Source organism: Cervus elaphus, chromosome 4 (genome assembly GCF_910594005.1).
Source record: "Cervus elaphus chromosome 4, mCerEla1.1, whole genome shotgun sequence".
Taxonomy (NCBI): domain Eukaryota; kingdom Metazoa; phylum Chordata; class Mammalia; order Artiodactyla; family Cervidae; genus Cervus; species Cervus elaphus.
This window is the reverse complement of record NC_057818.1, coordinates 51,922,256-51,948,926: the sequence shown is the minus strand read 5'-3', so window position 1 is coordinate 51,948,926 and position 26,671 is coordinate 51,922,256. Positions and strand designations below refer to the sequence as shown.

At 48.0% G+C, this 26,671-nt stretch overlaps 1 protein-coding gene across 4 annotated transcripts in view; it reads right to left on the bottom strand.

Annotated features, from left to right (window-relative positions):
* CD177 (CD177 molecule) overlaps positions 1–25,887 on the bottom strand; it is a 33,302-nt gene extending 7,415 nt beyond the window's left edge. For 2 of the 4 annotated variants that reach the window (XM_043899332.1, XM_043899335.1), the window contains exons 1-6: positions 25,832–25,887; positions 3,231–3,320; positions 3,015–3,155; positions 2,596–2,778; positions 1,762–1,881; positions 1,446–1,562 (exon numbers count right to left, since the gene is read on the bottom strand). In XM_043899332.1, the coding sequence (XP_043755267.1) occupies positions 1,446–1,562; positions 1,762–1,881; positions 2,596–2,778; positions 3,015–3,155; positions 3,231–3,306 (637 nt within the window). In that variant the 5' untranslated portion in view covers positions 3,307–3,320; positions 25,832–25,887. Of the gene's footprint in view, positions 1–1,445; positions 1,563–1,761; positions 1,882–2,595; positions 2,779–3,014; positions 3,156–3,230; positions 3,321–16,912; positions 17,059–20,774; positions 20,784–25,831 lie in introns of those variants that run through there. The other 2 variants (XM_043899334.1, XM_043899333.1) reach the window with 2 other exon arrangements.
* Positions 25,888–26,671: the final 784 nt, after the last annotated feature.

The window sequence follows — 26,671 nt, the reverse complement described above, 5'->3', positions numbered from 1 at the left end:
CAGGACGTTCCTTCTGCTTGGAAGGGCTCTGCCTTCACCACCCACACTCACCTTGTCCACCTGGAAAACTTGTCTTTGCTCACCGCTCCCAGCTGTACCTCATCCTCGCCATGAGCCCTACTCAGGCAGAGCCCAGGGAGTCTTCTTGAAAACAGCGGGCTGCCCCCACCTCCAAGCCTTTGCCCATACTGTCTCTCTGCCTGTTTGTGCCCTTTCCCTCTTCTATGCATGAACTGCAGCTCATCATTAAGACATGGGTCATAGGTCACCTCCTCTGTGAAGTCCTCCCTGAATTCCCCCTCCCAGAACATCAGTATCTTCTTCCTCTGAGCTCCCCCAGGCCCCCTTCGTGACAGCCTCATGGCTACCTGTGTGATATCTCTGTTCCCAGTCCCAGAGGCCCTTTAGGGCAGGGCCAGGGTCTGAGTCCTCTGACCTGAGTCCTCTCCCTGAGTCAGGGAGACCTTGGAATGCTGTATGAACTCCTGTCAGCAAACACATCCTGGGGAACCTATCCTTACCCAGCCCTTGAACTGCCCGAGGCTGAAAACCTTGGTGTCAGGGACATCTGGGTTCTGTCCTCAAAGCTCCCAGTCCAGCCAGAGAGATCCAAACAGGAACATTTGCTGAACTCACTCAATTCTCTGCCCGAAGCTTGGTCAGGGAGGACCCTCCTCCCACTTTCTCCAGACCCCACTTCCCTCCGTGCCCCATCCCTCTCCTCATCCTGCTCCCCACCATCAGGACACTCCCGGCCACTCTCATCCACGGGTGTTTCACCTGGACTGGGTTTCCACGGGTGAGTGGGAACCCTTCCCGTGTCCTCGTTTGGCTCTTACTTTTCCTGTCACACCCGAAGCACCCTTGACATCCTCCTGATCACTTTTTCTCTGCAGCAGGGCTGCTGGGCCCTCCGGTACCAGGAGTGGGGGTTGGGCGAGGGTGGGATGCCTGAGTGGGGGTGGGGGTCAAGGGGAAGCCAGAGACCCCCAAAGTCAGGGAGGTGGAGAAATGGAATCAGAAGCACCTAGTCACTGCCAGCAGGGAAACCAGCAGGCACTCCTGCAGCCAATGGGTAGAGTGGCATTCGATGTGGCCCACCCTCTTTGCTTCTCTGACCTTCCTCCTAGCTCCCTTGCTCCTCTCCCACCTGGACAGGCTGTCCTAACTGAGCCAGGCTCAGCATCATTAAAAACACCTGTCCTATAGATCTCCTGTCCTATAGATCTGTTCCCTGGACCACATACCTTCTCTGTTTCCGGGCATCCTCGCCCGAAGTGCCTACTGGGAGAATCCCTCCCATCACACCTGCCTGAGTGAGTAGTAACATCTGAACGACCTGTGATGCTGGTTTTGGTGGGATATGTTTGGATGCCTGCCTTTCGCAGGGTTATTATACCCCAGAACTTTCACCCCTGGCTCGGTCTTGCTGCTGTGACATTCACCTTGAGGATAGCAGGTCTCCTGCAGGCTGATGGGCCCGACTTGCCGGGTTCCATTCAGCAGGTTGCAGCCTGGTTGAGAAATGCATCCTTGGACTGGGAGTCTGGTGGTGCCGCCCCCTGGAAAGTGGGAGAAGGTGGAGACACTGTTACTGGGACCAGCCAACATTCAGGGGGAAGCCAGGCCCGCCCTCCTCAGCGTCCCCATCCTCACCTCCCTTTCCTCCCCAAGAGACTCAGATTTTGGGCCTCGGCCCCCACCCCCCGCCACCCCCGCCTCTCCCAACCCTGGCCCCGACCCCACCTCCCGGTGGCTCACCAGCAGTGAGGTGGAGGACCCCATTGTAGCAGTGTGAGCTCTCGGCCGGGCAGGTCAGCTCTGGGGCCGACAGACAGCTTTCTGCGGACAAGCAGACTGGACACCGCACAGAACCCGGGACTGGAGAGGCGAGAGACAAAGGGAGGGAGGAATAAGGGGGCTCTGAATTCAGGCCAGGCGCCTTCCCTCCACCCTCCTTGGCTTTTCACAGCTCCCAAGAATCAGCTCCCTTAGTCTCCCTGGGCTCCTCTCAGGAAGGTCTGGGGAGCAGGGCATTAGGACCCGCGACTAGAGAGAGGCCAAGGTGGGGACGGAGCATGAGATCTGCGGAGGGCTGCCTGGTAAGGGGAGGGGAGGGGTGCTTGGGGTCCTTGTAGGACCCAGCGGCTCCACTGAACCGTGGAAGATGCCCATGTCCACCGGCGATGCCCAAGAGTAGAGAAATGCAAAGGGCAGAGGGAAATCCGATTTACGATCTCAGACAGAAGAGGACAATGGGAAACCACAGGTCAATTTCAGTTCGGAAGAGGAGATGCCGAAACCCAACGGGCAAGTTCCCAAACCCCAGGGGAAAAAGAAGGAGTGGGCAGCAGGTTAGGGCCAGAGCCGCAGTCGGAGGTGGGTGGTCGAACATGAGGGAACATCAGTCCAGTGTGCTGCTAAGGGGCTGTTAGAAGAAGCTGTGCTGGGGAGGGCCTGCTGGTGAGGCTGGACGGGGTTGAGGGGAGGCAGGGAGGGATTCCAAAAGAACATTGCCTGTGTGCTCACCCCAACCCCCTCAACCCCATTGCCCCCCTCCTCCGGGCAGTGCCTTTCTCCCCCAACCTCCGGCACCTTTGGGTGGGCGCGGGCTCCAGAGAGGGAGGCTGGTGGCGAGATCGTTGCACAGATTCTTCCGGCATACCCGCGTGTAGGAGATGATGGACAGGCCGGGGCCTGTAGAGTGTTCGGTGACACGGGCCTCCTGATTGGCTGCCTCGGTGCAGCCCTTGAGGAGCACCAGATACATGAAGAGTTCTGCGCGGAGACAGAAGCAGGCCATGGTGGGGTCAGGGCTCCAGGGTCATAGAGGGAGGGTGTGCATCCCGAAGGTGCAGAGGAGGCCCCTGGGCAGCTAAGGTGGGCGCCGCTCCTGGTATTTCGGGGAGCGGTCTTTTGAGTTTGTACACAGAATGCAGGTAGGACTGGAGGGTGGGGTGATAGGGGCGTCTCTCCAAGAGAGAGGCTGCAAGTCAGGAGCGGGCCCGTCTCACCGTTCTGGGCGATCATCACCGTTTCCTGGCAGCCCAAACCTTCCCCACAGTTCTTCTGGGAAGTCGTCCACCTCAAGGGCTGTTCTGATACATTCCGCACGGTCTCCGCTACCCCAAAGTGGCAGTCCAGGGCCCTGGCTCCTGAAATGGGAGGAGCAAATCCATCTGAGCTCAGCCTCCAGGTGGATCCCCTCCCTGGCCGGGAATCTCACTTACGGGGCAGGGCGAGGGTGATGACCAGCAGGGCCAGCATCAGGGCAGGGCTCATGGTCTGGGTGGCGGGAAAGCTCATTCCCACTCTTTCTCCTAGGAAACAGCACTTTTATATCTTGTCACACCCAAGGTAGTCCAGGAAAGGGTGGGGAGGAAAGGGTCTTGCTAAACGAGGCCTGGGCCTCCCTCTGAGTCTCCATAGCTTAAAGGTGTTGGGGTGGGGTGAGGTGAGTAGGGTGAGGATCTGGGGGGAGGACGAGGGTGGGGGGAGCCGGCAGGGGGAAGAACCTGTGTCCTCCTTCCTTCCCTAGACCCAGGAGTCCAGGCCCCCAGCCCCTCCTCCCTCAGACCCAGGATTCAGGCCTCTGCTCCCCCTCTGACCCAAGAGTCTGGGCCCACAGCCCCTCTCAACAGTTAGAGACTGAGGCTTCTAACCCCCAGACCTCACTGGTCCAGGCCCCCAGCCCTCTTTCCTGCAGAGCCCAGCTCTGTGGGTCCCCACCCCCACCCTGTTTCAGGGTAGTTTGAGAAGGCGCTTTCCTCATCTCCTAGCAGCTTGGCCACCTTCTGGCCCGAGATGGGGAAATGACCCAACTGCCTGTGAGGACACTGCGCGGTGAGTCTTGCCTGGTCCTTTGGCTGTCCCTACCTGAACCCTTGCCCCCCATGGATTCCTGCTTCTCTTTCCTTCCTGTGTGCGTGTGAGTCGCTCAGTCATGTCTGACCCTTTGTGACCCCCATGGGCTGTACCCTGCCAGGCTCCTCTGTCCATGGGATTCTCCAGGCAAGAATACTGAAGTGGGTTGCCATGCCCTCCTCCGGGGGAATCTTCCCAACCCAGGGATCAAACCTGTGTCTCTTATGTCTCCCGCACTGGCAGACAGGTTCTTTACCACTAGCGCCACCTTCCTACACCGCTGCACTTTTTATTCTCTTTTTCACGAACTTCCTTCACGCTTCCTCTTCTCTTTTTTCCACTCTCAGCACAACACAGGTCCTAGAACCTCCGCGTTCCCACCACCCAGGAGGGAGGTGAGGAAAGGCAGGGGTGGGAGGGGACAGGCGGTGCTGGAGACTGAATATCTATCAAAGAATTAGGATATTCCTTGGCAAAGCAAATGTCTTTGCCAGAAATAGATGGAAGAGTGGTGTGCTAGAAGATCAGCTTTTCAGAAAAACAGCATCATAACATCAGCCTATTTCTATGGTGTAAATTCTCTTATCCTGTCTGGTTTTAAGCTACCAATCATTTTAACAACCAGCTCGAAAAATTCCTAAATATTTAACAACTGGCTTTTGCAAACCTGCACAAACCAGCTCTAGCATGCTGGGTAGGAAGAGACAGGGAAGAATAGGAGGTGTGTATCCGTGACTGCAGAGGCCAGATGTGAGTGTGTGAGAAAGAGAGGGGAAATGGAGAAAAGAGTGAGAACAACAGTAGAGGAGAAAGAAATGAATATGAAAGTTGCAATTACATGTTTATTTCAACATCCTTATATGTCCTATTTTTCTCTGCGTGTGCAAGTGATGGATAGGGAGGCCTGGCGAGCTGCGGTTCATGGGGTCACAAAGAGAGCGACTGAACTGACTAACTGAAAAATAATTTTGTTTATTTATATTTTTGGCTGCCCTGGGTCTTTGTAGCTGTGCAGGCTTTTTTCTAGATGCGGAGAGCAGGGGCTATTCTCTAGTTGCCGTGTGTGGGCTTCTCATTGCGGTGGCTTCTCTTGTTGCGGAGCATGGGTGCTAGGGTGCACAGGTTCAGCAGTTGGGGCCCATGGGCTCAATAATTGCAGTTTCCAGTCTCTAGAGCATAGACTCAATAGTTGCGGCACACAGCCTTGCTTCGAGGCATGTGGAATCTTCCCGGATCAGGGATCGAACCCACATCTCCTGCATTGACAGAGCAGATTTACCACTGAGCCACTAGGGAAGCCTCTGTCTTGCAGGTTTCAAATCTGCTCCATGGACAGAGGCATGTTCCGGTCGTCTGCCACTGCGTCTCCACCACTAACATGGCAGAGCCTAGATGCGCAATAAATATTTATTGAAAGAAGGGAGAGAGGGAGGAAGGAAGGAAAGGTACAAGGGAGCCATCACTACATGTGTATGGGTTGTGTTGCTGTGTGAATGGCGCCCTCTGGAGTTGTGCGCATACTGAAGCAATGTCCCTGGAGGGAGAAGGAAGGGGGGCAAAGAGGCCCATAAGGTTGTTGCTGTTAGTCGCTGTTGTGTTGGACTCTTTTGCAGCCCCATAGACGGAAGCCCATCAGGCTCTTCTGTCCATGGGATTCTCCAGGCAAGAATACTGGAGTAGGTAGCCATTTCTGGAAGAAGCCAGACACAAAAAGTCACATATTGTATGATTCACGGATATGAAATAGTCAGAATAAGTAACTCCACTGAGACATAACTGGTGGTTTCCAGGGGTTAGGGGATGGGGGAATTGGGAGCAACCTCTTAATAAGTAGAGTTTTATTGGGAAGCGATGAAAGCGTGTTAAGACTATCTAGGTGGTGGTCATACAACTTTGTGGCTGAACTGAATGCCACGGAATTGTTCACTTGAAAATGGTTTCCATTTGGTGAATTTCATTTCAATAAAAAATTATTACACAGGATGAAAGAAACCAGACGAAAAGAAAGAGAACGTACTCTAAGATTTCATTTGTATACAACTCTGGAAAGTACAAACTAATTTATAGTAACTGAGAGGAGGTGAGTGAGTGCCTGGGTACTGTCGGGGTGGGAGAGGAGGTGAGTGAGTGCCTGGGTACTGTCGGGGTGGGGCTGAGTACGGAGGTAGGGATTACAAAGGCTCAGGTGGAAAAATTTTAGGTAAACATGTAAACTTGTTCAAAATTTCAGATTCCCCATCTCTTTTTCTTTAGTTGACTTAGTTGCCCTGAGGGATGTGGGATCTTCCCAGACCAGGGATCGAATCCCGAGTTCCCTGTATTTCGAGGCAGATTCTTCACCGTGGAGCCACCCAGGACGTCCTCATGTGGAAGTCCCCATGTGGAAACTTGGGTGGAATTGATACATTCACTATCTGAACTGTGTTGATGACCTTACAGAGTGTGTGTGCACATGAAAACTCATCGAACTGTATACTTCAAATGTGTGTGGTTTCTTGCCTGTCCATTACAGCTCACTAGAGCTGTAATCAAGGCTTGAGGTTATGGATTGCCTGTGTTGTCAGGAGGAGAGAATATTACTCTACCACTAATATGCCCAAGTTGGTAGACCCTGGATGTGTCCACACTGGTGTGCAATGAGTATAACTGATGGCCTTTATGTAACACTCACTGTGTACAGGGCACATCAGGTGTCTTAGCTCATTTAATCACCCAGGTGAGTCAGTTGAACTTTATTTGACTCAACTTTCCTACCCCCTGGCCTTTGCACATTCTAGGTCCTCTGCCTGGAACTCATTTCTGCCCTTTTGTGAAAAGTGAAAGTGAAAATCTGAAAGTGTTAGCTGCTCAGTCGTGTCCGATTCTATGTGACCCCATAGACTGTAGCCCATCAGGCTCTTCTGTCCATCGGATTCTCCAGGCAAGAATACTGGAGTGGGTTGCCATGCCCTTCTCCAGGGGATTGTCCCAACCCAGGGATCCAACTTGCATTTCTTAGTCTCCTGCATCGGCAGGCGGGTTTCTTTGTTTTTGTTTTTTTTAACCACTAGGACCACCTTGGGAAGCCCCAGGGTGCTGCAGCCAAAAGTATGTGCCCATGACCATGACCTGGGAGGTGAAGGTATACTTCAACCAATATAGATTCTCCCTAGCAGTCAGGGCCCCAGCTCAAAAGGGGACCCATTCCACCTGCATAACTTGAAAAGAGATTTTAAATGAGACAACTGGCAAGAGCATGAGACTGTTGTGGAGACTCAAGGGTTAGAGCAGTTTCCTGGTTCGGATACCACTGTTTCTGTTGCTGTTTTACTGCAACACGGAGGGGTTGCAAGGCAGAGACTCAGAGAGAACCCTCTCTGGAGATGGCTATTTGACAGGAGCTCCAACTTCAGGCTGAAAAATTCACGCAGCTGACAGCGACAGTACAGGGAAGGAGCTGGGGAATTAATACCCCAACTTCACTCAGTGTCCTCTCTCTGGTCTCCTGCTGGGGCTCCGCATTGACTGAACCCAGCTGGAAGGTGGGAGATCCCACTAACAGTCCCTACAGCACAGGGCAGGGGGAGAAGGGGCGAGAACGAATGTGAAGAAGGAAACAGCACAATTTTTTTTTTTTTACCATGCAACAAAACTTTTATTAACATTTTGAACAGGTTCAGCTATTACTAAAACTGGTAATTTCTAAATTTAAATTGGGGTAAATGGCTAGAGTGCCTTGCCTTTGTCCAGATGAAAATCAGAGTCCTCAATACAGAAGACACACAATTCCCATCTGTTACTTAATAATAGAATCATCTTGTGCTAATGACAAGGGGTCACACACCCACAGCTTTAGATGATCAGTTCTTCATGAACCACAGTGAGAGGAAGATGGGGGAAAACCTATAAAAGGGCTACGAAGGCCCTGACTGTGTAGCTGGTGGTGATGAGAACCGCCTTCTTCTACCACCCCTTCTACATTCTCTTACCACCTGCCAACACCGCCTCTCCACATTGTTGAGACACAAGGTTTCATTCTTAAGGGAAGTAAGTGTTCAATAGTCTTGTCTTTATTGGCTTTGGGATACTTTATGCTGAACAGGGCCACAGACAAGTAAATATTACCCCCAGTGCACCCCCTGGCTCCCAAACGTAGTCCTCCTTGACCCAGCAAACCAGCCTCCCTCTGGTGGTCACGTTCCCTCTGGTGGTCTCCTCCGCCTCTTGTTTCAGCAGCACGAGGAACACAAGATAGCATGGGGGCAGTCCTGGCTTCTGGGTCATTAGAGCTCTGATTGGGTTTCTCACCCACACCAAGCCCAAGGTCACAGAGACCAGGAGCCAGAATCCTTTAAGTGGGTTGTCATGTGTACTGATGGGGGGGCACACTCCCTTATCCTCCCCTGTGTCATGGAGCCCTGCATTCTGGCTCTAGGGGAGGTGGCACGATAGACTGGCCAGTTTGAGACCTAGAGCATCTCCTGTTGGGTGGCAAGGTACCTTCTCTAGCTGGTGCCTTGATAAGCCATCATGGCCCTTCGACCCTTCTGATAAGCCAGCTGTGTCTGTGTAGTGGGGCATCTGGAAGGTCAGTGAGCTCCATGGGTGGGAGTTAATTGCCTCAGTTCCTTTGCCTTGAAATACATCCTCTAGTTGGAAGCAATACTTCATGGGGGGACTTCCCTGGTGGTCCTGTGATTCAGAATCCACCTGCCCATGCAGGGGACAGGGGTTCAATCCCTGGTCCAGGAAGATCCCACATGCTGAAAGGCAACTAAGCCCATGTGCCACAACTACTGAAGCTTGTGCTCCACAGGAGAAGTCACTTCAGCGAGAAGCCTGCCCACTGTAACAGTGAGTAGCCCTGGCTCGCAGCAACTAGAAAAAGCCCATCTGCAGCAATGAAGACACAGTGAAGCAAAAATTAAATAAATCAATTTTTTAAAAAAAGAATAGACCTATTTCTCACAGTTTTGGGGGCCAGAAGAGCTCAGGGTACTCATGTGATCAGGTTCTGGTGAGGGCCCTTTTCCAGACTACAGATGGTAGATTTCTCATTGCATCCTCACATAGCTGGAGGAGAGCCAACTAGCTCTGCCTTCCTTATAAAAAGGCACTGTGGTAATTAATGTTCAACTTGCCACATGTAAGGGGTGCCCGGATAGCTGGTAAAACATGATTTTTGGGTGTTTCTGTAAGGGTGTTTCCAGGAGACAATGGCATTTGAATTGGTGTACTGAATAAAGATTTTTGTTGTTCAGTTACTAAGTCATGTCCAACTTTTTGTGACCCCATGGACTGCAGCACACTAGACTTCCCTGTTCTTCACCACCTCCTGGAGCTTGCTCAAACTCATGCCCATTGAGTCGGTGATTCCATCCAACCATCTCGTCCTCCACCATCCCCTTCTCCTCCTGCCTTCAATCTTTCCCAGTACCAGGGTTTTTTCTAATTAGTCAGCTCTTCTCATCAGGTGGCCAAAGTACTGGAGTTTCAGCTTCAGCATCAGTCCTTCCAATGAATATTCAGGATTGATTTCCCTTAGGATTGACTGGTTGGATCTCCTTGCTGTCCAAGGGACTCTCAAGAGTCTTCTCCAACACCACAGTTCAAAAGTATCAGTTCTTCAGCGCTCAATCTTCTTTATGGTCCAACTCTCACATTCTTATGTAACTGCTAGAAAAACCATAGTTTTGACTATACAGACATTTGTTGGCAAAGTGATGTCTCTGCTTTTTAATTTTGCTGTCTAGGTTTGTCACAGCTTTTCTTCCAAGGAGCAAGTGTCTTTAAAGATGAATAAAGATGGCCCTTGTAGAAGCAAGTGGGTTTCTTCTAGTTCATTGAAGGCCTGAGTAGAACAAATATATAGCAGAAGGAAGAATTCATTCTCTGCTTGAGCTGAGACATCACTGCATCCTGCCCTGGGACACCAGTTCAGTTCAGTTCAGTCGCTCAGTCGTGTCCGATTCTTTGTGACCCCATGGACTGCAGCACGCCAGGCCTCCCTGTCCATCACCAACTCCCGAAGTTTACTCAAATTCATGTCCATCATGTCAGTGATGCCATCCAACCATCTCATCCTCTGTCATCCCCTTCTCCTCCCACCTTCAACCTTATTGGGCCTTCTTGTTTCAGGGCTTCTACCTTAGACTGGGACTTAGACCACTTGCTCCCCTAGTTATCAGGCTTGAAGTTTCAACTGTTACTGTCAAATTTTCTGGGCCTCCAGCTTACAGACAGTAGATCCTGGGACTTCCTAGCTTCCATAATTGCATGAACCAATTCTTCATAATAAATCTACATATGTTTCTATTTATCTGTTTGGGCTTCCCTGGTGGCTCAGATGATAAAGAACCCACCTGCAATGCAGGAGACCCAGGTTTGATCCCTGGGTTAGGAAGATCCCCTGGAAAAGGAAATGGCAACCAGCTCTAGTATTCTTGCTTGGGAAATCCCATGGATAGAGGAGCCTGGCAGGCTATAGTCATGGGGTCTTAAAAGAATCAGATATGACTTAGTGACTAAACAACAATAACAGCAAGCCTAGAGTCCCTTTCCAAATAAATGTCTGATTGCAATCTTCAGAAGGCGGCATGAATTTTCTCCAAAACAAGGAGTTCTGCACTGTGAGTCTCCTATTAGACTTTGTAAGATGTTCCATGTTGTAATATACTGGATTTGAAACTTAAACATTCTTACGGTTTTTATTTTCTGAATACAATCACCCAGGAGTTACTTAGAAGAACATTTTAATATTTCCAAGGGGACGATTTCTAGTATAACTGTTTTGTGGTTTAAATGGCTTGTCCTTTTTTCTAATTTATGGCTACTTCCTATATGACTGACAACTTACTATCCCTACTGTTTGATATTAAAATGTATCTGCATTTATCAACTTGCAGTTTTACTTTTTCAGAACCTGTTGAGGATTAGCCAAGTCTGATTTCCTCTTACAGAAAGTTAAGGCTTTTGCCCAAGGATATTTGTGAAATAAGGTTACAAGATTTTAAAAATCAATTTCAGAGAAGTTAATTTGTGAACCGGTTCCAGCTTCTCCATTCTTTGGCATTGAATAAAGCTTGTTTTGTTCTAGTCTTAAAAAAAAAAAAATCAAACAGAAGTTCCTGATTCATTACAAAAAATCAACAGTGGGTTAAAAAACAAGTATTAGAATTTAGATTTTACTTATTTATTAATAGAGCCTTGAACTAACTAATGCTCCTTTAGTTTCTAAATTATTCCTGTTGGGACTAAAGTCAATTTCAGTTAGCAAAGAATCAACTTTTCAAGCTGTTTAAATTCTTCTAGTCTGAGTTGCAAAGGTGGAGGAGAAAGAAGAGGGATTAAGAAAAAGAGAGAAAGAAGGGGAGGGAGAGAAATGAAAAATAAAACCAAAAGAAAATTTGCTACAGAATGGAGAAGGAGGGAAAATACTAGAGCCAGAACGAGGTTCAGGTTTGTGATATCAAAAGATCAACCTCTCTCTTTTAGACATCAACCTCTCTGATCCCAGAACCAGATTGATTCTTAACTCTGATCCCAGGTCAAGCCCACATTCTATCAACATCTTCTCAATCAGCTCCTGATCCTGACCAGGCTAAGTCCTAACCTTGACCCTAAACCCCAGTTCCCTCTACACTGCGAACTCGAACTTTAACGAATTTAAAACAATCATTCGCCAAGTGGACATTCACATCCAGAGACATGGTTTCATGGTTTCATGGGATTGCTGTCTGTGCCCTGCCAGCCTTCAACTTCCCCCTCTGCATCTGCTTTGTCCCCCACCCCCCACATCCTCTAAAGCAATCTGCTGAAAAAACCCACTTCCTTGATCTTCTATCCTGTTCACTGCTTCTTCCCTTCTGGGTCAAGCATCTTCAACTCTCTGGACACTTTTTTTTTTTTTAATTTACTTATTTGTTTATTTTATTTGGCTGTGTCAGGTCTTAGCTATGGCGTGAGGGCTTCATTGTTCCACCACATGTGGGATCTTAGTTCCCTGACCAGGGATCAAACCTGTGTCTCCTGCATTGGAAGGTGGATTCTTAACCACTGGACCACCGGGGAAGTCCCTGGACACTTTTTTTTTTTACTGCCCTGGGTCGTCATTGCTTTTGGCTTTCTCTTGTTGCAGAGAGCAGGGGAGCTACTCTTCACTGCAGTGCACAGGCTTATCGCAGTGGCTTGTCTGGTTACAGAGCATGGGCTCTAGAGTGCTGGCTCAGTAGTTGTGGCCCATGGACTTAGTTGCCCAGAGGCATGTGAGATCTTCCCAAACCAGGGATCGAATTCCTGTTCCCTGCATTGGCAGGCATATTGTTAAACACTAGACCACCAGGGAAGCCCACATTTTTTTATTTTTTGCTTCTATTTTTTCACTTTTCACTCACTCCTCCTTGCTTTCTTTCCTCCTCTTCTTCCTCTAAAATTGCTTTTACCAATGTTGATGTAGGAGATGGATGGGCCCCTGATCCGAACTGCTGGTGTCTGTCCGGTGGAGTAAAATCGAAGCTTTGTTCTCACCCAGACACTCTGAGGATAGAGCTAGTGGCAGGAGCTGAGCTCTGCTGAAGTAGAGATAAGACGACCACTCCTGAGGTCAAGGAAAACTTCCCTGTGTGTACATGTGCAGGAAGGCTCCTTGGGGGTCAAAAAGGGAGGCGGGGGGAGCCTCACCCCATAATACGTGTGGACATGCCTCTGCAGTGGGATCCATCTCAGCAAAAAGTTACCCATGTGACTTGGGGAGGATCCTAGGACAGGTCTGATGTGGAAAAAGAAGTTATATAACTGGCCAAAGGTAAACATAGACCCAGAAGGATCATCCTGTATAACTGATTTAAATCATGTCTTAACTGTGCTTCTCATTCAGGACACCCGCCTTCCTCTCTGGGAGTGTATTTCTGCCTTGCTTCTATCTTAAATAAACAAACTGCTTCTCTGTATGTTCTGCCACATATTATGCTGTGTCTCTAATAAAGCTTGTTATTGTTTTTAGTTTTTGCCTCCTTGACACATTCTTGCTTTCAGTGGGGGTAAAGCCAAGGGAACTTTGCCTCTAGCCCCTGGTGGTCTACTAGGATTCCTGGTTTTCATTCAGGCTAATCAGGTTCAGTTCCTGGGCAGGGAATCATTACCCATATACATCCACTACATTTTCATTAGTATTGTCATCTAGAAGTATCAAGTCTCCTAGTACATGAGCACAGAATATCTTTCCACTTATTTATGTCTTCTTTAATTTCTTTTACTATGTGTTCCCCTTTTTAAAAATTGTCTTTTAGTTTTTCTGTGTACAAGTCTGTCACTTACCTGATTAAATTAATTCCTAAGTATTTTATTCTCACTGACGCTGTTGTACATGGAATTTTGAAATTTTCCTTTTCATACTGTTTACTGTTTATGTATAGAAATATGGTGAGTGTCTCTCCCAGGGCCATGTCTCCAGGGAATCTTACATGGCTAGGCAGGGTGTGAGGACTTATCCCAAACTGAGGCTGCAACACTAGAAATTCTAGAGGTAGAGATTCGTTTGGAAACCCAGGATTCCCTGGTAGGGCAGGGAAGATCCGTGCCCTATCGTGGAGGAAGATCATTTCTCAGGATTGGGATTGAATTCACATCCCTAACTGGGAGCCAGTGTGAAGCGTGTTCTCTGTGCAAAGGGGCAGTGAATTCAGAGGGCCTTCCATCAGTAAATCCCCACCCCAAGACACATGAGAGGCACATATTCATACCTGTCACACTTGGTACCCAGAGAAAGCTGCAACCCTGAAAAGGTGGGAAGTTATAACACACAACAGTAACCATCAGTCCTTCTTGCATTTCCAAAGCCTTCAAAAATATCTGAGCGCCGAAAGGCCCGATTGGAACTGAGTGAGAACTGGTTTGTTCCACCACGTGCCCTGACTGACCAGGGAACCCCTACCTTCTGAAATATGAGAGGTGATCTCAGTCCCCATTCTCAATTTGGTACAGGTCCTCACACCCTTCCTAGTCATGGAAGAGCCCCCGGAGACATGGCCCCTCTGAGGCCACACAAGCCAGGCAGCCGTGAGATGGCTGAGCTTCCAGGAGCCCTTTCCTCATCCTACCTCCTTCCCCCTCCTGCCTCTGTTGTGGATGCGGGCATCTCCTATGGTGAGACTTTCCCTGCCTCTGGTGCTCTGGGTGCTGTGGGCCTCAGTCCGTCCTGCCTCTGGAGCCTGACGCCTAGACACACACCTGTGAGACCCACCTGGGCAAAACTCAGGCCTTGTGAACTGGCAGAAATCTTCAGAAGTGCACTGAGGCCTCCCCTCAACACCCCCACCCCGCCCCACCACCACCTCGGTCTAATGCACTGGGGTCTGGACCACAGACTGAGGGAAGAGAAATCCTTAAGTCTTAATCATGGGCCCCCACCCTCCCACCACCTGCCACCTCCTTCAGCTAGAAGTCACATCGGTTTAGGAACAGCCTGTTCTGAGGCCATAAGGCAACTCTGCATTTTCATGGTACAAACACTCTCAGCTCCTAGAAGACCTTCTCAGGTCCTAGGCATGAGGCTCCCTCTATCTCAGGGACTCAGAGAAATAACTCAGAGAACATCCCTTAAATCCAATCCCTCTGGTACTGCTTATCTCACTGACTTCTTTTCTGAGGCCAGCTAAAAAAAAGTCTGCTTTTAAAGTGCTCCTGTGATTACATTAAGCCCACTTAGATCACATCTCTTTTTGTTAAACTCAAAGTCAACTGATGACTGACCCTACTTACAGTATATCTGCAAAATCCCTTTGGCCACGTAACATAACAATCACCCACAGGATTACTCATCACATATTCTCAGTCCAGGGATTAGGAGTAAGTCTTGAGGTTCCATCCTAGAATGCTGCCGACAACAGCACCATACGGAAGCTGTTCTTGTTCTCAGGGAGCTCCTTCAGGGTCTCTGTTCTACAGAAGCAAAAAAGCCAAACCTGGTCGGTCCAAACTCAAGTTATTAGAAGACTCCGAAGACAAATAATAGAGATGAGAAAGCAAGGGCCCCTTCCCTGCTCACCTGTGAATCTGAGTCACAGGTGCATACATTGCCCTCAGACCTTTAGTAACGTTCACAGGCACTGATAGTAGCTAGCCCCAAAGTTAACTCCTAGTTAAAGTCATCAGAAACCAAAAGCCATCCTGACCAACCAACCAAAAGCGACAGTAAGATCACACTAATTCAACCAGGATTTGTTATAGACTTCTGATGGTTCATTCATTCAGCATCATTTACTGAGGATTTACTATATGACAAACACTAAGTCACTTGCTGAGAACAATGTGATGATTACAAAATAAAGCCCTTATTTGTATCTTTATTCAAAAAATTCGACTGTAAAAAAGGGAGGGGAGATATAGAGGAAATGAAAGAATAAAGAAGAATGAGACGGGAAGGGAAAAATGGTGAGAAAATTGCTAAAATTCAAACACTGAATACTTTATGATACTTAACAAAGTATAACTTTTTAGTGGGACAGTGATACTGGGATTATGTTTTTTAAAGACCCCTTCTATTTTAGTAACACAAATGAAATATTTACAGAGGCAGTGACGTGATATCTGGGACTTTTTCTAAACAATCCAGGTTGGGACTTCCCTGGTGGTTTGGTGTTTAAGAATCTGTCTGCCAAGGCAGGGGTCATGGGGACCCCCGGTCCAGGAAGATCCCCCATGCCGAGGGGCAACTAAGCCCATGCCCCACAACTACTGAGCCTGTGCTCTTGCGCCAGTGAGCCTCAACTACTGAGCCCGTGTGCTGCTGCTACTGAAGGCTGTGTGCCAAAGCCTGTGCTCTGTGACAAGAGAAGCCACTGCAGTGAGAAGCCCATGCACCCCAGTGAAGAGTAGCCCCTGCCCACCACAACTAGAGAAAATGTGCACGCAGCAACAAAGACCCATCACAGCCAAAAATAAAACAAAAAAACAATCTAGGTTGGAGAGGAAGTATAGATGCTGCAACACTGGCCACAGGACGATCACTGCTGTAGTTACATGATAAGTAACAGGTAGATTCATTATATTATTGCTTTCAGTTTTGCAACTATTTTTGAAATTTTCCAAAATAAAAAGGAACTTCCTCTCCAGAAGCTTATAACACAAAGCGTCAGATATCCCAAAGTGCTAGTCAAGCTCTGAGGACACTGACCGCCCCGGGATACACCGGAGTCAGACAAGATGTCAAAGGAGTCTCCCTTGACCAGAGTCTGTAAGAAAGAGTCTTCCAGGCAAAGGGGTGGGCAGGTGGACCCAAAGGCATGTGAATGTGAAGTCGCAGAGCTCTGTGGTCTTCAGATGACTTACTAGAAGCTGTATTACTTCCGAGCACCTGTCCTAGAGCCAGACCAGCCGTGCTGGAGTCCCTACTGTGAGACCTCAGGCAAGCTGTGTGTATTCTCTGTGCCTCTGATTCTTCACCATGAAAGGGGACTTGTAACAATACCTACCTACCAGGTCTGTTGTCGGCAATCAGGGAATTAATCCATATGCAGAGCACATGGAAGAAAATGGGGGAAGAATAAACGTTAGCTGTTAGTGATGGAAGAAGTAATCTCAGCCCACGATACCACACTTCTTGAAAACCGCATCTGATTTCTATTCGTTACTATCTTCTTTTGGTTAGTTAGAGTGTACACTTGTAAAGTAGGGGCCATGCCTATTGATCTCTGCAGCCCAGAACCTAGCCTAAGCCCAGAATGTGCCCATAATAGGCAGGGATCAGGCAACTCTTCTTGCAGGCAGCAGGGCTGGGACCACCCAAAGGCTCTGTCTAGCCCCCTCTCTGTTCCCCTAGGGATAGACTCTCACTGCCTACAACTCTTCGGCTTCCTGTGGCTCCCTTCCTTGTTTGCCGCTCACCCTTCACTCTGCGGCAGAGCCGTCCATCCACTCAAGTGCTCTCTGCTCCCCTCCCTGGCACGCGAGCCTCTGCCTCCCTGCTCTCTCCCCACCGCTGTTTTATGCAAACAGACACAGCAACACTTATTCCGCAACTGATAAAGGGTGAAAGGAGGATGAATCTGTAGACCATCGGCCTCATACTTACTAGTAAGAAGTAGACTCCTCTGGAAAAGAGAAACACAAGTAAGATAGTAGCCAGGACATAAAACCTCCAAACATAGCCCCACTACCGAGGAGACCTTGGAGACAGATTTGTACAATCAGCTCACATCTCACCGGTGTTTGGGGTGCTCAGAAACTTCTGGGGAGGAGAGGGAGTCACAATGGGCAGGAAGCCCAGCTTTAGGTTGTTATTTGCTGTGCAAACTAATTTATTTTTCCACCATTAGCAGACATCCTCATTTTCACCCCCCAAGAACAATGAGGAAGAGAAGAGAATGTGAAGAGCCAGAGCCTGAGGCCTGAGAAGATACAAGACCACAGAGGACACAGACTCGAAGGTGAAGTGTGAAGCTCAGATGCAGGTCTCTCTGGAATCAAAGCTGTCTGGACAAAGTGCCCTCTGTCCTGAGTAGTGATGTGGGGCTGGAGTATAGTCCTGGCCCCCGACAAGTGGGAAGTGCTGGTAGAACATTAACTAACCACCCAGGGGCAGAAGGAAAGGGAGCCTCAGAAGGGCCTCTCTCTATGGTTCTCCCTGCTACCCGAGAGTTAGGCAATTCAAGGTTATGACCCAGCCCTAGGATTTGATGGCTCTTTTCTGTTATATTGGTGGGTGAGGAATCACAGAGCAGAAATGGGGCACAGGAAAGGACAGACTAAAAAGAGCTGCGTAAGCATGCTTTGTTTAAAGGTCAAGGTCTTGTGAACCAGGCCAACTTCCTTTCCCTGATGGGCTCTCCATGACCATTAGCCTTGCCCTGTACTTTGAGCCCCACTGAACCCAGAACTCGTCTTGCTTGGGGACTAGAGCAACACATTAAAAAGTGAACAGGAAACAGGAAGACAAATACAAGCAGAGTGGCAATACTCCTGAAACATTCAGTGTGGTTACAAGGAAGAGAAACTAGTTTTCTCATTGGGCTCAGACAGGTTTTGAGAGTAACTTTTACATGGGCTACCCCGGTGGCACTAGTGGTAAAGAACCCATCTGCCAACGCAGGAGATTTAATAAGAGACATGAGTTCAGTCCCTGGGTCGGGAAGTTCCCCCGGAAGAGGGCATGGCAACCCACTCCAGTACTCTTGCCTGGAGAATCCCATGGACAGAGCAGCCTAGTGGGCTACAGTCCATGGGGTCGCAAAGAGTAGGACACAACTGAGGTGGAGGTGACTTTGCACAGCATGCACTACATGATAAGCGGCCAAAATATCTTCAGTAATGACAGAACTTTTAGAATAAATGCACAGCAGTGGTGCCCATATTTATCTGGATATGACATACTTGTAAGGAAACTGATAACTCATTTGAGTCTCATAATTTTATTGTCTTAACTGACATAAGACTGAGGAACATTTTGATGCAACCAGGAGTTTGAAGAAGAAGAGAAAAGCAGGAATAAAATCGGAGTATATGTGGTTATATATGTGCATATATATATATATGTGTGTGTGTGTGTGTGTGTGCGGAGTATATGCCTATATGGCTTAGATGTGTGAAGAAGAAAAAAGAAGAGCCAAAAAAAAAAAAAGATTAATACAAAAGGAACAATAAATTCCCATCATGATGCAAAGACGGAAGCAGAAAGTTAATTATGGCTAAAATCAGCTAGCAGGCCCTCTCCCCCCGTTGAAATTTTTCACTTCCATATAAACCCAACAAGGGCTTTATCACCCTACAGTGGAGTGCTAAACTTTGTTGGCTAGTTTACATTAGATGGGGACTTCCCTGGTAGCTCAGATAGTAAAGAATCTGCCTGCAATGCAGGAGACCCAGGTTCAATCCCTGGATAAGGAAGATCCCTTGGAGAAGGCAGTGGCTACCTACTCCAGGATTCTTTCCTGGAAAATTCCATGGACAGAAGAGCCTGGCAGTCTGCAGTCTAGGGGGTCACAAAGAGTCAGACACAACTGACTAACACGCACCCACTTATATTAGACAGAGAAATTTGATTAACATCAATTCTTCAAAGAACCAACTAAAAATGTGACTCTCACTAAATTAACAAGTTAAACAGCAAGAGTCATTCAAAGTGCTTCAAGTGTTCGTGAGCTTATTCTCTAAGGCAAGGTCTCTTCTTTTTTTATAAAAAAAATTATTTAATTATTCTTGGCTATGCTGGGTTGTCACTGCTGCGTGGACTTTGCTCTAGTTGTGGCAAGCAAGCGGGGGCTACTCTTTAATTGCAGTTCACATGCTTTTCATTACGGTGGCTTCTCTTGTTGTGGAGCATGGGCTCTAGGGTGCAAGGGCTTTAGTAGTTGCAACACATGGGCTCAGTAGTTGAGGCTCTTGGGTTCCAGAGCACAGGCTCAGCAGTTGTGGAGTATAGGCTTAGTTATTCTGACGCATCAGGGGTCGAACCCATGCCTCCTGCATTGGCAGGCGGATTCTTTACCACTGAGCCGCTAGGGAAGCCCCCATGTCTCTCCTTACGGATCCCAAGGCCTCCATAAGAGCCAGCACTTTTACCCCCACATTTATATGCAAGAGAAATGAGAACCTTTGTCCACATAAGAACTTGTACACAAGCTTGAAGGGAGATTAAGATGGCAGAGTAGAAGGACAAGGAGTTCATCTCTCCATACGACCCATCAAAACATACATCTACAAATGATACCAACAAACTTACAAAACAGAAAAGAGACTCACAGACCTAGAAAATGAACTTATGGTTGCCTTGTGGGAGTAAGAGATAGGAAGTTTGGGAAGGTCATGTACACATTGCTGTGTTCAAAATGGATAACCAACCAGAACCTGTCGTAGCGCACACATCACTCTGCTCAGGGTTATGCGCCAGCCTGGGTGGAAGGTGGGGGTTTTGGGGGAGAATGGATACATGTATATGTATGGCTGAGTCCCTTCACTGTCCACCTGAAACTACTGTGGTATTGTTAATCAGCTATACCCCGGTATAAAATAAAAAATGTAAAGTTTGAAAAAAATACATCTACATAGTGAGGCTGGCAGAAAGATGCACACAGACTCTGGTAGGCAGAGAAGAGAAGCAATCAGGTCAGGACCTGCACCCCTGGGAAGGGACACAGAGAAGAATGGGGGTTATGGGGGCTACATGGCCTGAGAGATCGTCCCTGGGGAGCAAACTGTTCGAATCACATTCTGGGTGCTGCTGACGTGGGGTCCAAAACTAGGAAGACAAGATTCAACATCAGTGGGACTAACAGTGGGGCTCTTTGAAACCGATAATGTCACTGAAGAACGTGCACACGCTTGCTGACTCCCAGAACAGGAAGGAGGCGGCAGATTGAAACTGCCCAGGACTCTGGCTGGTTTCCTAGGAGTACCTGGGCACGTGACCCTGCCCCATCCAGCGCCCAGCCCAGCTCCTCCTGCTCCAGCCCTGGCACCCTCCTAGGGCGAGGGTGTCAGGGCTGGGAAGGGCAGGGACACACACACTTAGAGGGAACGGAGCCGCTTACAAACCGGCCCTCGGGGTTTCTGCTCCAGCAGCTTGAGACTCACCCCCGGCCCGAATACGGTGATGCTGGCCACTGTGCAGAGAAGCCCCAGCTCAGGCCTGGCTCTGGTTCTAGCCCCTCCGCCTCCTACCAAGTTGATGGCTGTCAGCACAGCCAGGGAAAAGACGGGACTGATGCTCACATCAGACTCAGCTCTCCCACTGGGCACACACGTGAAACAAATAGGGACGGTCCTGCAAGAGGACTAAACAGGTAACGGTTTCACTTAATTTCAGACAGACAGAGACAGTTAAGCAAAATGAGAAGATAGAAGAATTTATATCTCATTTGAAAGAACAAGAGAAGATCCCTGGATATGCAACTCATGAAACAGAATAAATAATTGACCAAATACAGAGTTCAAGGGACTTCCTGGTGGTCCAGGGGTTAAGACTTCACCTTCCAAAGCAGGGAGTGATGTTTCCACCCCTGGTTGGGGAGCTAAGATCTCACATGCCTCAGGGCCAAAAAAACCAAAGCATAAAACAGTAGCAATAAGTCACCTCAGTGTGTCTGACTCTTTGCGACCACATGGACTGTTGCCCACCAGGCTCCTCTGTTCATGGGATACTCCAGACAAGAATACTAGAGTGGGTAGCCATGGCCTCCTCCAGGGGATCTTCCCCACCCAGGGATCCAACCCAAGGCTCTTATGTCTCCTGCATTGGCAGGTGGGTTCTTTACCACAAGTGCCACGTGGGAAAATAAAGACTTTTTTAAAAAAGAGTTCAAAGCATTGGTAATAGGCATGGTAACAATTACAGAAAAGGATAGATGGCTATTTGGGATCTTTTGTGTTTCCACACAAATTGTAAAATTTTTTGTTCTAGTTCTATGAAAGTGCTCTGTGACTTCCTAGAGGAACAAGATGGAGGGGGGAGGTAATGAGAGGGAGAGTCAAGAAGGAAGGGATATGTGTATACTTAGAGCTGATTCACGTTGTATGGCAGAAACCAGCATGACACTGTAAAGCAATTCTCCTCCAGTTAAAAACAAAAATCAAAAAAAAGCAAAGACTAGATGAACACAGTGAGAATTTTAACAATGAATTAGAAAATACGTTTTAAAAAAAAACAAAACTGAAGTATACAATACCTGAAATGAAAAAATACCCTCTATGGAATTACCAGTAGACCAGGTGATACAGAAGAATGCATAAGTGATACAAAAGATAGAATAATGGAAATTGCCCAGTCAGAATAGCAAAAAGAAAAAAAATTTAATGAGAGCAGTTTAAAGTATCTCTAGGATAGCATCAAGCAGACGGACATTAGCATTATAGATGTCCCAGGTGGCGAAAAGAGAGAAAGCTATCCAAAAGCCACTTGGTGAAATTACGGTTGCCAACTTCCCAAGCCTGAAAGAGGAAACAGCTATCCAGGGACAAAAAGCACAGAGGGTCCCAAACGAAATGAACGCAAACAGACCCACACCAAGATATACCATCATGAAAATGGCAAGAGTTGAATAGACAAAGAGAAAAACCAAGAGTTGCATACAAGAAAACCATCATAAAGCTGTCAGCTGATTTTTCTGCAGAAACCGTACAGACCAGAAAGGAGTGGCAAGATACATTTAGACTGCTGAAACAGGAAAACCTACCAGTTAGGATACTCTGCTCAGCAAGATTATAATTTTGAATTGAAGGAGAGATTTTTTTTTTTAAAGCTTCTCAGAGAAGCGAAAACTAAGAGTTCATTAATACTGAACTTTATTGTTGTTGCTTAGTTGCTAAGTCATGTCTGACTCTTTATGACCGCATGGATTGTAGCCCGCCAGGCTCCTCTGTCTTTGGGATTATCCCAGGCACAAATACTGGAGTGGGTTGCCATTTCCTTCTCCAGGGGATCTTCCCGACCAAGGGATGGAACCCATGTCTCCTGCATCTCCTGGGAAGCTCCAGGCAAAGGTAAAGCCTAGAAAAGTTGATCTATTAATTCAAGGTCAGGGTTTAGTCACCAGCCCCAGGGCCCAGGTTACTTGGCCCACACTTCTGCTGCTTCTGCCAACAGACCTAGAAAATGCTCCCAAATGCAACCGTCTGGGATTTCCATAACCTTTCCCTGGACGCAACACAGGACCCCCCTACCCCACAAGCTTGCAGATTCTAAGATGATCTGGAAGAAACAGAACAGGGAACCTCAAACCATGGCACCAGTTGAGGGTGGAAACTCCTGAGGACAAACACGAGGGCTTTTGACTGTAGGGTATAGTTCTGGCGAGGCAGAAAAGGAAAGACGACCTCAACAGAAGTAGGTTACCTTTATTCAGGCAAGGAGGGGCGACAGTCGGCCTAACGACCAGGCTGAGCGCCGAGAGGGATGAGGGAGGCTTCATACTTATAGGGAGGTTTGTGGAAGCGATAAGGGACATGTTAATCAGGTGGGATATTTTGAGTATTCTTTTGTTGAGATGACATTTGTAGTTGGGCAGGGGGTGATAAGTCTTCTGGGCAGGTGTAGGGGGTGCAAAGTTTCCAGACAGGGAGCTATAAGTCTTCTGGGCAGGTGTAGGGGGTGGAAGGTTTCTGGACAGGGGTTGATAAGTCCCAGATAGATGCAAACGGCCTGGAGCATCAGGGTGGAACTAAAGTTCTGTTTTGTTTTCTCCGAAGTTAGATGATTCAGCAAGGGGCCTTTGAGACTGTTCTCTTTTCTAGGCCCAAAAGACTCCTTCATTGACTATAGAGGAAAAAATAAGCCCCTTGTCTTAACGGATGGAATCAAACTACAGCAGGATCAAGGAAACCAGTTTTATAGCCAGAGATTGGGACTTAGCAGTACAATATCAGGGTGGAGAGGAAGCAAGAGAGACCCACATGCTTTAAGAAAATAAAGGTGATTGCAATAGTTCTTATTCACCCCTGGTGTCTGTTTTTTGTCGGGTTTTTGTTTTGTTTTTCATTTCTCACACAGGCCTCTGAGTTCCCCAGGATCTAGGAAGACCAGGAAAAGGAGTGGCTCCCTGGAGGGTGGAGGACACAGGATGAGATTCAATGGCTCTGTTTTAGAAATGTTTTCTTAGTAGAAAAAGAAGTCACTCTCAGTTCCCTAACTGCTGGTGAGAGAAAAAAACAAAAAACACTCCACCCCTAAAAATACTCCCCCTGCAAAATACAAGGGCCCTATTTGGGGACATGACTAAGCGACTTCACTTTCACTGTTCACTTTCCTGCATTGGAGAAGGAAATGGCACCCCAATCCAATGTTCTTGCCTGGAGAATCCCAGGGACGGCAGAGCCTGGTGGGCTGCCGTCTATGGGGTCACACAGAGTCGGACACGACTGAAGTAACTTAGCAGCAGCAGCAGCAGCATTTGGGGACCAGGGCCCTGCCCCTCTCAGTACTGCAAGAAACAGGAGGGAAAAGCAGAAAGGCCTGAGCCTTAAACAAACATTTCATGAGCACATCCTCCCAGCCACCAAGACCACTTGATTTGATTTCGAGTTGCCGGAATGCCTTGTCTCACTCCGTAAAACGTCTCTGACCATCTTCCTTGATGCCTAGAGACCCATTCCTTTGGGTTTGATCCTTCAAGTGACTGAACTTTTTTTTTTTCTGCACTGCCTGTCATGCGGGATCTTAGTTCCTGGACCAGGGTTTGAACCTGTACCCACTGAAGTGGAAGTGCAGAGTCTGAACCACTGGACCACCAGGGAAGTCCCTGATTGAACGTTTAGACTGAAGAACAGAGTCTCATGCTCAGCCCCAGACAAAGGCTCCCATCCCTGCTTCCTGCCCTGGCACAAGCCGCTCCTCCACCATGAAGTCCTTCCTTCTCCGGGCCTGGCCCTCGGCGAGCTCTCTCAGAGGTCCACGCGCAGACAAGTAGTGCCGGGTGCCCACAGTTCGTTGAACATACCTCTGTTTGTAACTACACACCATAATGATATTTAATTTTTTGTTTTAGAAAACTAAGATGAAGTATGAAACAGAAAACTATCACCAAGAATTCCATTTTCTACCCATAGAAAGTGAAAGTGTTAGCCACTCAGCCATGTCTGACTCTTTGCAACCCCTTGGACTGTAGGCCCCCCCCGCCGCCCCAGGCTCCTCTGTCCATGAGATTTCCCAGGCAGGAACACTGGAGTGGGTTGCCATTTCCTCCTCCAGGGGATCTTCCCAATCCAGAGATCAAACCCACATCTCTTGCATTGCAGGCAGATTATTTACCGTCTGAGCCATCAGAGAAGCCCTTTCTACCCACAGTCTAGACTTAATCTAGCAACTTGGCATGTTTCTTACAATTTCCTTTTCTGGGGTGGCAAACTGTAACCTCCCGGAATGCAAGGATGATATACCTTTTTTTTGTCCATGTGACATGCAGTATCTTAATTCCCAAACCAGGGATTGAACCCGTGCCCCCTGCAGTGGGAGCACAGAGCCCTGACCACTGGACTACCAGGGAATTCCTAACGACGATATACTTTCCCCCTGTTCGTACAGTTCTGGAGGTTACAAGTCCAACATGGTGTCACTGGGCTCACATCAAGGTGTCTGGCAGATGGTGTTCTTTCTGGAGATCCAAGGAGTGAATCCGCTCCCTCTCCTGATCCAGGCTCCAGAGACGCTCACACTCCCTGGTGCCCCCTGCATCCGCCAACCCATCTGGGATTCTGCTTCCATCTTTCTTCAGATGGAGTCGGATATCACTCAAGATAGCTCACTGCATTTACATGGAGAGATCCTCTTTTTATAAGGGGCTTCCCAGGTGGCACTAGTGGTCAAGAACCCGCCTGCCACAGCAGGAGAAATAAGAGATGCCGGTTCAATCTCTGGATGAGGAAGATCCCCTGGAGGAGAGGATGGCAGCCCACTCCAGTTTTTTTTTTAATAAAGTCCTTTTCTGTTTACATGAAGCTTATATAGACGTCTTCATAACTTATACCTGTCAGTCCTAATTCTGCCCTGATAATTTTTACATGCCTTTTCTTATTTCATCTTTTTTCAGTCTTTCTCTTTCATATTATAATTAAGGATAGTACACAGACAAAAGTAGTGCCTGGGCCACAACAATGAGTGTAAGACATCCCCTCTGAAGACTGTTGCTAGGCTTGGCATTCAGCAAAACCATTTAACTCTAGGACACATTCCCAGAGCCCCAGAGACAATAACTGTGACACAAGCCCCGTGCCTTCTGAATATCCCTGCCTTCAGATTAAGACATTTTCCAGAATGTCACTCTTGAGTTACTGCTACCTAGTCTTTCTAGTCCTGCAAGGTAAGACTTGCCCATCATGTTCGTCTCCAGCTGGCCTGCCCAGACCCTCGGCTACAAGATCCCTTCCCTCGGATGACTAGGGTGACACTTTCACCTGTTACCATAATTATAAGAGCTCACACTCACCAAGTGCCAGGCAAATACCATGAGTGTTATCACTCATGTTTTGCCAGATTAAAAAAAAAAAAAACTAAGACAGGACTTACCTGGTGGTCCAGTGGTAAAGAATCTGCAGGGGTCACGGGTTTGATCTCTGGTCTGGGAAGATTCCACATGCCCTGGAGCAATGAAGCCCATTTGCCACAACTACTGAGACTGTGCTCTAGAGACCATGCTCTGCAACAAGAGAAGTCACCGAAATGAGAAGCGCCTGTGCCGAAATGAAGAGTAGAGAAAGTCTGTGCTCAGCAACAAAACCCCAGCACAGCCAAAATTTAATTATAAAAATTTAATTAAAAAAAACACAACAAAAATGAGACAGAGAAGTTAAGCATCAGAAGAAGACAGCATCGTACCACATAATTTAATCTCCTCTCCCACCCAAATAAATGTTAATGATTCCATCTTTGCAGAGGACACCCTAAGATTTCTGAGGTCTCCTTAGTGAAATCCACCTTCTAGAGGGATTTTTGCCCCTTCCATTTCCAGGATTCCACACTCAGCCTTTTGTTTCCTGTCTTGCCCTTCACTTAGACACCTGTTCCCTAACAGCACACTCACAATTACACCTCACTCTACATGAGAGCTTGCTTTTATAAACTGCAGCCTCTGTCAGGGAAGAAACAGGGGCAGGATCCCCGTCCCCATAAAATGCCATTTTTATTGAACGGTCAACTGTTTGCACAGCCATTCTCTGGCCATGGGAAGGGTGCACTGGGAAAAGAGTGTGTAATGAGGAAGAAGCAGGAGTGGGGAGAGTCCCCGGAAGGGTCACAAAGAGCAGGAGATTGCAAATGCAGAAACCATCAGAAAACACACTCAGAGATTGGAGCCTTTCAACAATAGCAGCCCCATCTGCCTCTTTCCATAGCTGTTAATTCCGACTT